General features: G+C 48.2%; 2 protein-coding genes across 6 annotated transcripts in view; one reads left to right on the top strand and one right to left on the bottom strand.

Annotated features, from left to right (window-relative positions):
* MYO15B (myosin XVB) overlaps positions 1–3,872 on the top strand; it is an 88,147-nt gene extending 84,275 nt beyond the window's left edge. Inside the window, exons 65-66 of the mRNA XM_090061590.1 lie at positions 57–197; positions 1,975–3,872. Of these exons, the coding sequence (XP_089917716.1) occupies positions 57–197; positions 1,975–2,034 (201 nt within the window). The 3' untranslated portion in view covers positions 2,035–3,872. The remainder of the gene's footprint in view (positions 1–56; positions 198–1,974) is intronic.
* A 147-nt stretch (positions 3,873–4,019) lies between these two features.
* RECQL5 (RecQ like helicase 5) overlaps positions 4,020–16,473 on the bottom strand; it is a 46,808-nt gene continuing 34,354 nt past the window's right edge. For all 5 annotated transcript variants that reach the window (XM_090061325.1, XM_090061323.1, XM_090061327.1 and 2 more), the window contains 12 exons: positions 13,819–14,046; positions 12,704–12,803; positions 11,936–11,972; positions 11,210–11,268; positions 10,985–11,058; positions 10,280–10,373; positions 9,737–9,865; positions 7,907–8,583; positions 7,555–7,630; positions 5,999–6,250; positions 5,383–5,455; positions 4,020–5,237 (listed from right to left, as the gene is read on the bottom strand). In XM_090061325.1, the coding sequence (XP_089917451.1) occupies positions 5,137–5,237; positions 5,383–5,455; positions 5,999–6,250; positions 7,555–7,630; positions 7,907–8,583; positions 9,737–9,865; positions 10,280–10,373; positions 10,985–11,058; positions 11,210–11,268; positions 11,936–11,972; positions 12,704–12,803; positions 13,819–14,046 (1,900 nt within the window). In that variant the 3' untranslated portion in view covers positions 4,020–5,136. The remainder of the gene's footprint in view (positions 5,238–5,382; positions 5,456–5,998; positions 6,251–7,554; positions 7,631–7,906; positions 8,584–9,736; positions 9,866–10,279; positions 10,374–10,984; positions 11,059–11,209; positions 11,269–11,935; positions 11,973–12,703; positions 12,804–13,818; positions 14,047–16,473) is intronic.

The raw sequence follows: 16,473 nt of genomic DNA, 5'->3' as shown, positions 1-16,473 counted from the left end.
TGGCCTGAAACGGGCCCTCTCTCTTTCTGATGGGGTGGTTCTCTCCCTGCGTACAGGAGATCTACTTTGTCCTCCCATTGAAGGAGATGCAGAGGATGAGAACCTTGAGGGCCATGGATGACTCTGGGCCACCTGGTCTGGAAATAAATTACGGCACTCCTCAGGATCCCAAGACCATCTGGTTTGAACTGCAAAAGGTAAAGAGAACAGCACCTAGTGCTTGCTGTTGGATAGGCCTGAACCATTGCCACCTCCTGGCAATTGAAGTATAGCTACTATGCTTGCTTCCACATCTGGATCACCTACGTTAGGCTCCTACAAGGAATCCTCCTTTCCCCAGACCCACTGTGTGCCCATGCTGATTTCCAGGGAAGGGTGCTACTGCCTAACTCTCTGAGTGGTGGACTGTATGGACTGCACTTTCTAGCAGCTGTATTCCAACCAGAGCCAAACTGTATGTTTGATGGGGCACACTGGAAACCATAGGCACCAAAGGTCCTCCACCCCTTTGCATTAGAGAGGATGGCAGCTGGGTGTCACTTAAAATGCACCATTTCATTTGAGTAGGGCATGATGATTTCCTCTCTAGCCTTATCCCCTGCAGTTTCCAAACAGTGCTGCACATGATATACATACATTTAGAGGGAGGGGAAAGGAGCGGAGATTTTCTGGGCAGGACCAGGGGATTGTAGTACCAGCAGAGTACTTGCAGGGGAAGAACTTCAGCATCTGGGTCTGCAAGCCTCAGTCTTTTCTGACCTGTGGGTAACTATACTAAGCAAGTCGCATGCTCTAGGCCAGTGGTCTCCAAACTTTTTTTGATCACGCACCCTTATCAGTAAAAAGAATTTTTGAGCACACACCCCCAATATATGTATATTTATATAAATATAAATAGAAGGTCTAATATTTTCTTCCTGCACCCCAATGGATTGTCTTGTGCACTCCCTGGGGTGCACACACCCCACTTCGGATGTTGTTATTGCCTAGAGTAGTGGTCTCCAGTCTCCTTGCCCAGCTGAAGATGGGGTAACATGAACGCTAAACCATTGGGTGCTGCTCAGAAGCTGCATTGCAGAAGCCAGAAGCACTCCAAGGGCACAGGAAGTCCACCCCCACAGTTCAGCCCAGTGCCCAAGGGCCTATCCAGATGGGAAAGAGCCCAGACTGACTGGTGCTGAGGGTGTCATCTGTAGCAACTGCTCAACAGGAATACATATGCTGGTCTCACTGAAGTGCAGCAAGGCACTCCAGGCTTGTCTGTGCAGGGCACCTGGAATGGAGGGGTGACAAGAACCCCAGCCCCCTGGATGTGCGCTCTCAGGCTACACAAAGTTAGGGCCCTTCTGTCTCCTTTGGAAGCATACAGGGCTTTGTGTGCTTGAGTTCTCGTGCAGTAATTTCTCACTGTTAAGCAGTTTACTCCACCCTAAGAGCTTGTCTCTAGGGAGATTAGAGCATCTTGTAGGGGAAGCATTATTGCAAAATCCTTTATTGTGCTCTGAGTTCACCAAACTTCTTTTTCCTCCACTGATTTCCCAGAGTTGACCTGTTCTTCTCTCTATACAATACATCCTTTGATGGTACAAATGCTGTTGCAACAACATAATATAATGCAGGGTCCAGGTGACAATACAACTATTTCTACCTCCCCAACTACCAGTCCTAGTGGTAAAAAGTCATAAGATTGGCCAGAGAACACAGAGGCGAAGCCTATTGAGCTACATGGGTTCTTAAGACCTGGCTACCCTCTAGGAGAGATCAGGAATAGGGAGAAGACTTTTTCCAAAGGGAAGGTCATGGCAGGGGCAAAGGAAGACAGCAGTTCAAGACCGCAGCCAGTTAAACAGGAGATCAATATAGTCTCTGTCTGCATCTGAATTTCCTCAGCAGTGCCAAAAAAAGCAAGGGGATGAGAAGGGGGCATAAAATGAGTGAAGCAGAACTTACTCAAGCTGGTTTCTATCTTGACAGGCTAAAGAAATGTATCAAACGATCTCCATCATTTTGGATGAGGGAGAATTTCAGCCTTAGAGACGCATGCCAGCCCTCCCTTTCCTTCAGCTCTGGACACCACATCAGCACTCCTGGCATGAGCTCCGACAGTGTTCGGAGGTGCCCTCCCTTCCCTGCTGCCCAGGATTGTCATCACATTGGAGTTCTATCTTCTATCCTGCCTCACTACAACTCTGAACAGCCTCCCCTCGTGCACCCTCTCATCTCTTCGTACCATAGAGATGGTTTGCTTGTCAGCTGCCTTCACTGTCTGCTGGAGTTGTAGAGGTGCCCCACCCAGTAAACCTGGCTTCCAGAAAGCAGAACAAGATTCGCTCTTTTCCCCGGGCTCTAAGCCCCACTCATAGAACAGCTACGCAGGTGCAAGTAAGGAAGGGAAAGGCCAGTGATGTCGGGAAACTGCAGGGGGCAGCATCCCCCCCATGCCAACTAATCTCTTAAATAGTAACAGCAACAGAGACTGGTACTTTTCAGAGACTTTGCATCCCAAGGAGAAACCAAGGCTCAGATATGGCTGCATTTGTGGGGAGTGAAGTGCGAGAGACCAGCCCCTACTCCACCCTGAAGTGCAAGAACTGCCCTGGCCCAGAGTCCTACCACCAGAAACCTGCCTGAAAGCATCCCCATGACTTGCAGGACAGATCAGTGTTAATACACAATCATGGCACCTGCCAAGGCAGAAGTTGGGTTGCATTGGTAAGAAAGTTTACTGCTAAATTGGTTTACTATTAACTGTACAGTATATGCTGCTTTTTCCTTCTAACATAGCCCTCACTTAGAATTGAGATACAACATCTGTGGATACCTGAGTTCATAGCTTATCTGCCCACTGGAATATGATGGATTGGGGGAAAAAAATGCAAGGTCCTTAATTTATTTTTATTACTCTGGATTTCCAACTGGACTCATGAGGTTTATGCTTCTGCAGAAGCAAAATGAAAAAGTTTTGTAGCTGCTAAAGAGTAAGTTTATTAAAACTAGTAACCGCATAATACAGACACGTGCATTGCCTTAGGGCTAAGAAGCACCTGCTTCAGGGGAGGGTGGGAAAATATAAGCAGGAGGAGTGGAATGTGGACTTAGTTACAACCGGACAAAGGCAAGGGCTGCTGGGAGATGAGCGTGCACATTTTCAGCTGGTAGAGCTGGGAATTGCTGCTGGCCTTACCCTGCCTTCTCCTAGTGCCCTGGAATAAGCAGATGCAGCCCTTGTGGCAGCAGAGACGAGGGGAAGAAGTACTGCTGTGGACAGCAGAGGTAAGACAGTCTGAGCAGCTTTGCACATCTTTCTCTGATGGCTGAAAGGCCCTTAAGAGCTTATAAGAGAACTGGAAGGAGAGTGTGCCTGCAGAGAGCAGGTTACCACAGTAGCACTGCAGTGCATGACACTAACCTAGAGCACCTCGGAGGGCTGCAGCAAGGCAGATAATCAGCCAGCAGCACAACTTCTCTGCTTAGAGATCTTGGCTAACTCCAACAGTGCAACCTCTACTCACCTGAAGAGTTTGGTGGGGCCTTTAACTGCAATGCAAAGCAATGATCTAAGGCCATGGCTGAAAGATCCTAGCATATGGTGAACTGTACCCCACACAACTTTGTGCAAGACAAACAGCTGACACAACTGGGATGTGAACCTGCAGTACAGGCGTGGTTCTAGCACAAGGAGCAAGGTTGCAGGTAGCAGTATTGTGTGGGACCCAGCACCAGCTCCTGCTCAGTTCTGCACACCCCGCAAACCTTACTCTAGGCTAGGGAGTTTCTATGGCAAACTTTAGGCCCACTGCAGAGTGCCATTTCCTGCTACCTGATCCGAATCCAGTATTCATAAGGGGGAGAGAATCTAGTTTTTCCTTCCAGCAGACATTACCTTTCAGTTCCCTAAGGGCCTAAGCTCTTCTTACCTCTTCATTCACCATACGACACCTCTTGCATGGTCAACAACAAATACATTTCAGTAACAGAATAATGTTCTGTGTAAAATGAAACAGCAAGAACTAAGAAAAGAGCCTGTAGCAACAGTCATTATTTATTATCAGTTTGTCACGTACCCTTCAGTACATATAAAAAGCCCAGTTTCCCCAGGTACAAGCTACTTGAAGCTCATTCCTCTCCTGGCTTCTCAAGCAGTGGGTCAGTCTAGTGGCACTATCTTCTCTAGACAAACAAAGGCAGAACCCAACAAAACACCAATGTTCCTGGGAGCCAGGTTAAGACTTACTGGCTCCTTCCACTTCAGGGCCTTGTGCAGATAGAGGAGCTCCTAGCATACTCACAACAGTGGGTATCTAGTCAGCATCACTCTCTATATTGCAGTCCCTAGGTTAGGCACAGCTAGTTGATATGGCTTTTAGGAAAATGCTGGGGGGGAAAAAGTCACCCGCTTTGATGCCAACCCCTTATAAACACAACCATTTGGGGAGGTTAATACTGAGAGAGCAGCCAGTCAGTCTATTATAGGGCAGTAATGCCCAATTTGTATTTAAAAGGGCAGACAGAACTACCAGCAATAAATTAAATCCAGGCTTAAAAGAAACAAACACAAATGAAAAAAAGACCTATTGGGGCCCCTGGTTCTAGCTGCTGCAGGGTAGAACTGTTTTCTCTTTCCCTTAGAGTAAGTGTCAGGAACATGGCTGTCATCTTCCATCAGTACAAACCCTGAGCAAAACACATGCAGCTGAGTTCTCAGCATAAGGCTTCTTTTGGTAAAAATTTAAATAAAGTTGGGGGTGGGGAAACACTGCCAGGGAGCAGCAGCAGCAGCAGCATCCCAGCCACATCCCTCTCCACCACAGCCTGCAGTTCTAAAGCCCTTCTCAAACCACAGTGGGAAGCAGAGGTGGGGGGCATCACAGAGCACGCGAGGAGAGCAGCATTAACGATGGCAGACCTCCAAGCAAGGGCTGACAAAGATGGCATCGTCTCTTCATTGCTGGAGAATGCCTGCAGGCAAAACCACAAGGGTTGCTTTCCTAGAGATGATGTCAGGGCCACCAAGGTGGCAGAGATTCAAAGAACCAAAAAGCAGCACGGCTGGAAAGCTCCCCTCTGCATCTCCATGAAACTCCTTGGAGGCCAGTGACCACAGGCAGGAATGGAGCCAGCAGAAGAGCAGGGGGATCATCTCTCCAAACTGGACAGCTCCTGCCAGTCTGCCTCGTTTTCACACTTGACCCTTGTTTTGAAAAACTCCTTGATGAGTCTTTGTGCTTCTTCTTTAACTGCAGAGAGAGGATAAGGCCCCTTTGAAGAGACAATCCTGTACCACCCCTTGCCCCAGCTGGGTCCAACATTCTCCTTACTTTGAGAGAGCAGTAACCCATTTAGCACCTAAGACACCCCATTCACCAACAGCAGCCAACTCACCTGTCTTGCGGATGGGGTTCTTCTCTTCAGTTAGTAAGTGAGAGAGGTGTCGGGCAAACCCCTTAAATAGATCCTGAAGTGTAGAGGAAGAAGCAGAGAGCAATGGTCACTTGCTGCTGAAACCATCACCATGTCAAGCATGAACATTTCTAAGTTGTCCAGCACCTAACACGATGCAGGTGAAGCATTAAGAGTATATTATTTGGACTGCACTTGTCTACGGAACAAAACTGGAGACCCATTACACTATGCTCTTTGTGTGTATACACATATAGATTGTGTCCTGAAGGTCTTAGCTAGAACAGACTGGAGCCAAACTTTTCAAAATTCAGAAATCTGACAGGACAAACATGACACGGCATCAGGGTCCCAGACACCTCTGGCTACTGTGACTGCATCCTGTCTTTGTCTGTAAGGGAGTTTTGCTTCCTGGGTCATTAAGACAGCTGAACTCCACTCCGGTTGTGCATTATGTTCAACCACCACGTCGCAGGGAGTCCTTACAATCAAACATTAGCAGCCCACTGAGTCCATGCATCCTTTCCACATCCCAAAGCCTTGTCAAGATGCTGCTGCAGTCTCCTCTTGATAGAGGAAGCTATAGACTATGTCTTACCTTGGAAGCAAATTTGCCCCCCTTATAAAACGGGGTCAAATACTTGACGACTATGTCTGCTGTCTCCTTGAGGGACATGCCTTTGATAACTGGCTGGATGGTCTTGGTGGTTCCTTCTTTATCAACCTCTGACAAGCTTGGATCAAAAGTCACCTTCTTCTTTACGGGGCCAACACCTTTGCCCTCTGGCTGGGACAAGATGGAAGATTTGCCCGCTGTCCGCAGCTTCTTTGCTGCGGGGCTCTCCATATCCTAACAACAAAGCAAGAACAGTGCTTGTTCATGCAGCAGTATCAGACCCCCCAAGGCCCACGTTACCTTCAGAGAAACAAGCATCCTTATCCCACCCTGTAATTTCTCACTGAGAGAATATCATGCTGAGATTGATTTGACTGGCTCAATCTCCTTCCGCAGAGATGTGGGAGAGGGGTCATGAAAGAAACCCTCTACAATCGCTACGTTTAGGATTAGCTTCTCTTAAGACCAGTGTATCTAACTTCATACAGGAAAGAGATGGGAAAACTAGTCTGGACAGCTGTAGGGAATGGGTCTCCTGGACAGAACTTAGCTGGACACAGGTTTACTGACAGATTCATGTTGGTGCCCCACGCATGGGAGCAGGTTCTAGAGCAATCACGCATCAAAAATATAGGGCTGGGGGCAGCAAGACTGGACAGTAAGTGCTAACTGCACAGATGCCCACTACTCTCTGGTCCATAAAGGTCAGCCTTGATGGTTTCTCAGTGAAGGCAGCAACCACCATCTTATTTACAGCAACACAGAGGCTGTAAGAAATACTCAGAACCCCCAGCTACTTGCTGCGAGCTTGTACTTAAAGTTAACTATCACCATCCACATTTCATAGAGAGGAAGAAAAACAACCAAAACCATCACAAGCCAGAGGCCTAATTTCCAGACGATCGAGCACAGATAGCTTCAGTATGTTCTGCCCAGAGTTGGTAGTGTTCAGCATCACTACAGTCAGGCCAGAAGCAGCTTACCCAAGTCTTGCAGCACCTCTCGTACTAGATCCTAGGAACTACAAACTGGTCAGGGGGGATCAGCAGGTATTGGGGGAGTCCCTGTTCCCCCGTGCGCTGCCAGGAGTGACCAGGAATAACGGTCGCAAACTGGCGGAGGGTAAGTTTAGATTAGCTATTAGGAGGCGCTACTTCACAGTCAGGGCGGCTAGGGCCTGGAACCAGCTTCCAGGGGAAGTGGTGCAGGCTCCTAGCCTGGGGATTTTTAAAAGGAAGTTAGATGAGCACCTTGCCGGGGTCATCTGACCCCGGTGCTCTTTCCTGCTAAGGCAGGGGGTCGGACTAGATGATCTACCTAGGTCCCTTCCGACTCTAGCTACTATGAAACTACTATGAAACTATGAAACTCAGGCTCCCAGTGAGAGCACATGTCTACGCTCTGCTGTAACTGCAACAGCACTGATCCCAGAGAACAACTTCATCAGGTGAGTTCAGACCAGGAGGGTCATGCCCAGGGAGACGCAGGGTGCAAGTCAAGTGATGAAGAACAGGACAAAAAGACTCATTAAGTCTTACCTCCTCTGGTCCTGGTCTCTTCCCAATCTGACTTTCCCCAGCAGGAGCAATTTCAGCTTCTGTAACAGCTTCAGCACTGTGGGGAAGGAGAGGAGAGGAGGACCAGATCATTTCCTTTGGTTTAATTATTCCTTGACAAGGGCTTTCCAAGTACTGATGGCTTTACCAGAGACTTTTATAGCAAATAACTGCAACTGCACAATGGAGTTTCCCTATCCCCAAGGTGGGGTTTTAATGCATATTCCCACCTCCTCCCAGCACAAAGGGGCTGCCTGGGTTAAACAGCCAAAAAAGCAGATGGGGCAAAGGCCATAGCAGGATTCAACTGAGGCAGAACCTCAGAAGCCCTCACCTGGGTTTAGCATCAGTATCTTGCTCTACTTGCATGGGTGCAGATCCAGAGCCCTGTTCAGTCTCTGAGCTCTCAGTCCTGTCAGTCTTCCTTGACGCAGGGTCCTCTGCCTGGGACTGCCCAAGCACATTCCCTGCTGACACCCTGTTGTCCTCTTGAGCCTCTTTCCTTTGAGGTTCTAGCTTGTCCTGCTTCTCTTCTGGAGAAGAGTGAGGTAGTTCATTCACAGGAGAGCTGCCTCTCTCTGCCAAGATGTGTCCTGAGACTTTTGGTGCTGTTTTGGAAAGGGAGAAGAATTTGGAAATGTCCTGGGATTCTTTTCTTGCTGCTTCTGCCAGCAGCTGCTGCTTCTTGGTGGATTTTGCCTTCTTGGTAAGGCTGTCCGACAGGGAGACTTTGGAATCCTCACTGGGCTGCTGTCCCTTGTTTTCAGGGACTTGTACTGCTCCTCCTGCACTTGTGCATGCTTCGTTGGTCACCTTTTTTTCATTTCCGAAGCCAGCGTCTCCATTACCCAGTCCTGAATTGCATGGGTGGTTGCCTTGTGGGCCTGCACAATCCTTTTCCTCCTCCACCAACTTTGCTTCACTCTCCTCCTTGGTCTTCAGCAGTTCTGAAGCTGTCTGGAACAAGTCAGAACCCCTTCGAAATCCAGCTCCCACCCGCTTGGGCTTGAACTAGAGAAAGGAAGCCAGATGGAGAGAGAGTCAAGGAGGCTGTCATAGGGGGTCCACTCCTGCTTAATAGCCCCATGCCTGCCAACTTCAAATAAAACTTGGCTCCTTCCATCACACACACATATTCCCTCACAGGCAGCTTATTCTGTGTGGACGGCTTATTTTTGAGGCGAGACCTCAGCACTGATGCCAGAGATAGCCTGCTTGGGTTTAAGGAGGGGATGGACAAAGGCTGAATTAATGGCCTCTCCCCACCAAATGAAGAAGAGGCCCCCAAAACAAGGGAACAAGCAATTACTTTAGGCAAAAAATAAGACTGATTCCAAGGCACAAGGGACGAGAGCTGAGTAGGAACACTGGGCACAGAGCGGTGGAGAGTGCCCCATGCTCCATGAAACAGTGGACGCTACCACAACTCCCACCCTGAGCTTCCTCCTCAGGATCTGACAGGCAGCCACTTTGGCCAGTGCCAGAAGGAGGCTCAGGAGGTCTTGTGACTTTGTGGGGCTACAGGTGGGCAAACACGTAAGAACAGGCTGGTGGAGAAGTGCAGTGCTTCTAAAACCCCCGCTGAGGTTTGGGCTAGAGCCTGCTACATTCTACATGTACCAGGATCTCTGCTTTGCATGCAGTGCAGGTAGCAGGACATATCAGTGCCCTATAGCTAACACAGGGGACACCAGAGCCATAATCCTGCGCAGCAGAGTTCCTGCCAGCACAAGAAATAGCAAGACAAGCTTCCTCCTGCCAAAATGCTTCTTCCCAACCAGTAGAAACCTCTGGAGTGTGGGGTAGTTTAATCCTAGAGTCTCATTCAGTTCCTGGAGCCCCTCAACAGAAGCTACCAAGCAGAGATGCCAGAAAAGGAAATGCACCCACTAGGAAGAATCAGCCAAAGCTACAAAAGATCTTGCAAGAAAAGCTGGCCCACCCCTTATTTTATAATCCCATCTTTATACATGTCCTGCTGGGGCTGCAGCACAAGATCTCACAGCTTAGAAAAAGGCGTGGATGGCTTTTTAGCTAAATCAAGCATTCAGCACTCTCAAGTGGCCAGGTGGCCACCAACTCTTACATCTTCCAGGCAGGAAGGAGGCTTCCATTACCAGCAGGAACCCTGTAATCCTTCTGGGTAGTGCCCTTCCATACTTACCGAATAGACTTGGGATGCTGGGAGAAAACCATCTTCCACTGAGGTTTCTGACTTGGTTTCATGGCTGCTGTTGCTAGTTCCAGCTGAATACAACTCCCCATCCTTTGAGGCTTTGTTGATTTCTGCTACCTGGGGTTGGAAGAGAACAGGAACATTTCCAGAGGCGGGAGTCTTGAAGCTGTCCTCGGTCTCAGCATACCTTGCTCCTGCCTTAAGGGTATGAATTACCCTAAGGCAGCACAAGTTTACCAGCCAGACTAACCAAGGATATTTGTGTGTAATGATGGTGCAGAAAGATCAGGAGAACCCCCTGCCCCTTTTATATCCAAGCCTAAGTTATACACCTGCAGATATTCCCAAACCCATGGATGGGCTCCAAGCTATGTTCTTGCCCTGCACATAGACACGACATGCACAAAGGGAATTGATTTCTTTCTTTCCCCCTTGAGTCAGACACATGCCAGATTACAGATCTAAAACAATGAGGAGCAGGGGGAAACAGCAGCAGCCCCTACCACGTTGCTCCCCCAGCACAGCTCTTACCTTCTTGAGCACAGTTGCCTTGTAGGAGTTGGCCATTTTACTGGTTCTGAACACCTCATACTCCATCTCCACTGCACACGTGTGAGGATCTGACCTGCAACACATACTTCAGTCAAGCCTGGTGGGACACACCTTTGTGCTTGCAAAGAGAGTGCTGAAGTTACTAAAGGGTCTCCCCTAGGGGTGCAGGATTCACATTCTTTGGACCATATGTGGATCAGAGCCAGAGGAAAGAAGGACAGTGATTTAAGCCTGAGGATATTTAAATTCCTTGGTGGTAGCCAGGGAATGGCTTAGTGGAGGTAGTAGGGGGCAGGAGCCAGAATATCTCCTCTGACATACCTAGTTCAGAGCCAACTTTGTGAAGTGCACCGTCTCCCTCCCTCCCTCCCTACTGGGGTCAGTGAGAAGTGCAACCCCGAGAAATACCCCAAGTTGAGCTAGACAGGAATAACAACGAGTCCTGATTCTCAGTCCTGTGTTTTAAACACCCTTATAAAAAGGGGCCTCGGTGCCATTAAGTAAAGCCGAAATAAACTCTCAAGCCCAGCAAGCCAGAAAGAAAAGAGGGACAAGACTTTGCTTGAGTCTTCCTGTAGAGGCCCAGAGAGCAATCTGCAGATAGTGGTGACAACTGTCATCCCTATGATCTGGCTCAGAGCCAGGAAGGGCTTGCTGCTTTGGACCTCCTTTCACGTTTTATACCCATTTTCTACTGGTGCTGCCTTCTGGTTGCTGCTCAGAGCTTCTTCCAGCATCTTCAGGCAGTGTTCTCGAGCCTAAAGAAAACAACCAGAAGGATATCCTCTTTCAGAAGTGATGCTGCTTTTTTTCCTAACCCTGGACAGCAGGAAAGAGCAGGCAGTAGAGGCAAGGGGTGAGAAGCAAAGGGATGGAAACATCAGTCTGAATTCAAGTGCCTTCTCCTACCTTCACTGTCAGTTTGGAGATCTTCCTGCTGGAGGCATCCTTCAAGGGGCAGCTTTCATCTACCATAGAAGAGATGTATTAAAGAGATGTTTCCGTCTCCCACTCCTTTCCCCATCACCTCCCAGCATGAGGAGAAAGGACATTCTAATGCTTCTTGGACTTGCCTTTCCCACAAGGCCACCAGGGCAGTTACAAAGTTATCCCTTTCCGCGGAGGGGTTACACATTCCAGAAAAACAAGTGAAAGCTGAAGTGAGAGTCTGCTCACTGGGGTAGGGACCTCTGTCTCTAGTATGAGACCTGCTGCTCTTCACAGCACTCTCAATTCCAGGAAGCACTTCCAAAGCATTCAGGCCTAAAGAAAGACAACCTCATCTGAGACAGTCTTTCTTTGCCATTTCTATTGGGCAGGCCAGTTCAAACAGATGAATTCTGTACCTTAGCAAGGGCAAGGCCAGAACTGGACTCGGAACAATTCTTCCAGTAAATCGTTCCACAGCCAGCAGCCCACTGCTCTGAATTAACGCAGGCTCCAGGTACTAGGTACTGGAACCAGCTGTGTCTTCTCTGGATTAGTGAACCAGTTAAGTAATCATTGCTGGTTACCCCTGAACTTGATACTATAGAAGGCACTGGGTTTGAAACAATGGTCAGGGTTCACCTTTCCCAGGGAACTCTCTCCCTGTTGGGGACCCACTGATAAAACAAAAGTGATAGAGAGTTCTACCTGGAGCGACAAAGGCCTCCTTCTCAGGCTCCCTGCCCTGCAGGAACACAGAGATTGGTCAGACATTTCCTTCTCCACTGATGTATATGAAGAACACAGGACACCTCAGATGTAGCTCTTACCACCGTGTTCTGGAGAAGAATAGTGCTCAAATTCTAAAAGGGAGGAGGTGGCAGCAAAAAAGAGAACACCTGGGGAGGGCAATGATTAAGAGTTGCAGTGGAAAGGCCAGACACATGCTGTTGCTATAGATGAGAGAAAGATCAAATGGGAAAAGATGCTCATCTTCTAGGGAGAGAAGAGGCTGACTAGGGCCAAAGTACAATATTGAACAGGCTAAGGAATCAAGAATCCCCTTGACTAGTCCAGGGGAGGGACCAGCTCACGGACAGAGTCAAGGAGAATTTCTTTACATAATATGGTCAGTTCACAAATGAGAAGGAAGAAGGCAGCAAGAGAAGCAATTTACAGAAGCTAGACAGAGCAGCAACACATACACAGGAGTGAGTAGCAACAGCTGCTATTCAGAAGCTGGGATAAAACGGCCATTAATAACAGAGTGCTAATGCTAACAGGAAGCACCCCCTAACTGCCCGAGCTAAAACTAGGGCACGGGGCTCCCAGGCTCCATTTCTAGGGCTAGTATCAACTCCTTGTGCATTGTGATCTCGGGCTAGTCACTAAACCTCTTTATGACACCAGGTGTGGGTGGCTGAAAGTCATCTGCACTGGCCCTGCCGGGCACTGAGCTTGTGGATCTCACCTCACCTTGCGCAGACTCATCTGCTTCTTGTAGAAGTTGTTCCACTCCCGTTTCCGACTCTCCTCGCTGGCTTCATCCCCACTCCCACCACTGCCTTCATCATACCTGGGAAAACAGGAGAGTTAGGAGAGGGATAAAAAGCCCTGTGGAGGCAGCTGTAGGTGCAAAATGCTCAAAACCTGGCTCACCTCAATTATTTTTTCAAAAAAACCTCATGTATGCAGAACTCCACTGAGGGCTGTGCTATTGCGGATTACCTTTCAGTTACTGAAAGGGTCAAAGGACATGCATCGGAAATTACTATGGAGTAGCTGATACATTGTAAACCCTTTCTTTCATTCACCTCCCAGCAGCTTGTTCATTTGCCTGGGCTTTTAGGGCTTCCTCTTCCACCCCTCCTCAAGCTGAACAATATTTTCTCCCATTAAAAGGCCTACCAAAAAAATCAATGGGCTAACTAACAGCGCAACAAACAGCTCCCAATCACCAGAGGAACGAAGAACAAACAGTGCTGCAGATTGAGACAGCTGCCCAGGTGGAAGCGCAGAGGGACCGAGGCTTGACAACACAATAGCTGCAGCCCCTCAGTGCTACCCACCTTTCATTTAAACACAAAATCGCTTTGTGCCAGGAAAAATACCTCGTGTGCGCTCAGCACCAGCACCCAATGCTGAGAGCACTTCACAGATTCACCCCACATCTCCACGTTTCCATAGACAAAGAGGTTAAGCAACTCACTTAGGCCATACTAGGACTAAGCCCTAAATGTGTGATTGGAGTCTCTCTAACAGTTAGTGGCCTGCTTCAAACAGACCTTTTTTAGGTCAGTTCCCTGAACCACCATACTTCCTGTGGGGCAGTCAGTTGTTCTCGGGTCAGCCAGAACAGCTTCTGACTCCTGGGGACATAAATTCGAGGGAGGCAGCCAAAGCCTGAGGAAAAACAAATTCCAGTCCCCGATGCCAGAAGTTACAGGAAAACGCTACACAAACATCTGCTGAAAACAGGAGCAGCTGGGCTGGCAGCAGGGGAGGTCGAGGAGGGGCCCCACTCTCTCCGGCATAGTTGGCTGCAGTCTCAGGGAGGCCGAGCTATCGAGTTCTGCTATTGAACTGCCTACCTGACAAAGCCTCCATAGCCTCTCCTCCCTCCTTCGTACAGCTCCGGGTCGTAGGTGCCCCGAGACGAACCCGCAGGCCCAATGCAGGTTTTGCTCCAGTTGTTGCTGCAGCACTCCAGTGAGTCCAGCTGCTTTTTCACTGCTCCTGGGTTCTTACAGTAATCGCAGCTCTTGTTACAAGGTGGGATGGCATCTCCAAAGTATTTTGCTATTGCAGCATGGCGACAGCTAAGGATAAGGGAGAGGAAGGGATCAGGACATGCTGAGAACAAACTGCCACCCTCTTTCAACAACCTAAAAGGTTAGGATGGGTCTGAGATAATACCTATCCAGATCACTTGTACACACATCCTCAGGATTTTGGATACATCTACAGATCTCATGCTGATGAGCTGTTCATTTTACAGCCTCATGGTCTGAAGATGACCCAAGCCAACATATTTCCCCACGTACAAAAGAAAAGCATTGCAGAAAGAAACTGTGGCCAAGACCACATAGAAAGGAGGGGCAGAGGATGACAGAGCAATTTTGCCCCCAGTTAGCATTTTGGATTAGGAAATCCTGGCAGCCAGAACATGGCCAAGACTCCAACAAGCATAAAAACAAGCAATAACCACCCCCAGCCCCTCTGCTCCCACAATATCGTGCAACCAGTTCTATGAACCAGCAACTAGATTTTCCCAGACTCTTCAAAGTTTCTGGCAATTCTTTAGAAGCTCAGGATATGGATCTGTTACAGTAACATGGAAAGATTCGCTCTGGCAACACAGGCATGGGAACAATCCCACACCCAGAACATCCCACACCTGAACTTAGGGAAGGCACCATCTGATTTGGCTGGAAAGAGAAAGAGGGAGACGAGACAAGATGAGACGAGTCATTTGTAGCTGGCAGGGAGCAAGGAGATTTTTTTTAAGTTAGATCACAATAACTGAGCAACCAGACTAGGGCTGCTAGGAAAGGAGGAGATGAGGGGGGGTTACCTAAACAGCATATAAAAATTAAAAGGAGACAAGAGCATGTTCAGACATTTGCTTCCTGTGTACAGGAGTAGTTCTTTTCCTATAACCTTGTCTGCTTATCCATAAGATGCCCGAGAGCAACTGGTAATTCTAACGTATCTGTGGGGTGGATAGCAGCCCCTGCACAAAATACATGGTGCGCCTCACACATGGAGTAGAATTTAAAGCCCCCCCCAAGAACCCTTTTTCTGAACAGGCAAGCGTCATCTGCTGAACAAGCCAAGTGTATGCACGGGCACGTGCAACCATCTCAGAGAAAAACTCTAAGTGCACTGGTGTATGTAAGCTCACGTAGTCAGTTCCTGGGTGGTTAAGCAGTGAAACAGGCTACCTAGAGAAATCTCCATCCTTGGAAGTTTTCAAGAGCAGGTTAGAAAGATGCTTGGCCAGACTGGTTTAGTCAGGGATAATGCTGTCTTGAGGAGGGGGCTGAACTAGATGACCTTGCAAAGTCCCTTCCAGCCCTACCTTCCTGTGATCCTATAGTACTATTTTAATATATATCACAATACAATTCAAAGTAGACCAGGCATATTAGCATTCCCCCAGAGGACAGCATTCAAAGTGGTTGCTTCATCTCTTCTAAAGAGTTTACCAGAGCCGGGCTCAACAGTGCTACAAGGATGTTCTGGCTCTTTGACTCCATAACAAAGTCTGCAGGAGTTGGGAAATGCAAAAGCTGAATTTCCAACAGCACTAGCTCAGCCACCTTGAAAATCCTGTACTTCTGCCTTGCACCGTTTTCTGACACTGGTGCTCCACAGTTTGAATAGGAAGAGGACAGCGGGCTGCTAGGGCAGTATGGCTGCTAGAACAGCCGTTTCTCATGAATTGCTGATTTAGTTGGTCTAAAACAGCAGTTCCCAACGTGTGCGTGTCCAAGGGCACATGTGAATTTAAAAGAAAATGCGGCGGGCGCCAACATGAATATTAACATTTAGAGCTGAGATCAATCCAATCATCTCATCCATTACTTAAAACTGCATTAGATCTGCAACTTCAAAATGCAGCTTCCCTTTTCTTACAAAAATATTTAAGTAGAAATTATTTGTTGGAATAATGATTTTTACTGATTGTGAAAATGCATGCGGGCACCTGAATAAACCGCTGGGGGTGCCACGGTGCCCGTGGGCACCGCACTGGGAACCGCTGGTCTAAAAGGAACCTTCATCTCTGCGTCTCCTGACCTGCTGTGCTCTCAGCAGCGAAACAAAGATGCCTGACTGGTGATTTTGCGTTTGACTACTCAGAGAAACCGCGCACACAAGTTCAGATGTTTTGACAGTTCCCTTACCACGATCCTTGTAAGCTTTGTGCTCTAACCTCATCTGAGTCACTGACAGGTCTTTCAAGTTGTACCAGCTGGGCCTTGCCCTCTGACGCCAACAGCACACATTTGGCTAATTGCGAATATACAGACGGCAGTGCTGAAATATGCAGCTGGAGAAGTTTTCTTGAGACGCCATTTTCAAATAGTCATAACCACTTGTCAAAAGAAAAGCCCTTCAGTGAGGGCTAGACATTTAGCAAGTTTCAATCAGAGCTCCTTTGGCTATAAAAAGAGATGAAAAGGTGGAATGCAAATATTTTTTAAAGAGGAACCATTTCTTTCCTTGTCCTTCAGTTGGAAACT

The sequence above is a fragment of the Crocodylus siamensis genome, chromosome 8, assembly GCF_052110815.1.
Source record: "Crocodylus siamensis isolate JL-2025a chromosome 8, ASM5211081v1, whole genome shotgun sequence".
In the NCBI taxonomy this organism is placed as follows: domain Eukaryota; kingdom Metazoa; phylum Chordata; order Crocodylia; family Crocodylidae; genus Crocodylus; species Crocodylus siamensis.
This window is presented reverse-complemented; position numbering and strand designations above follow the sequence as displayed.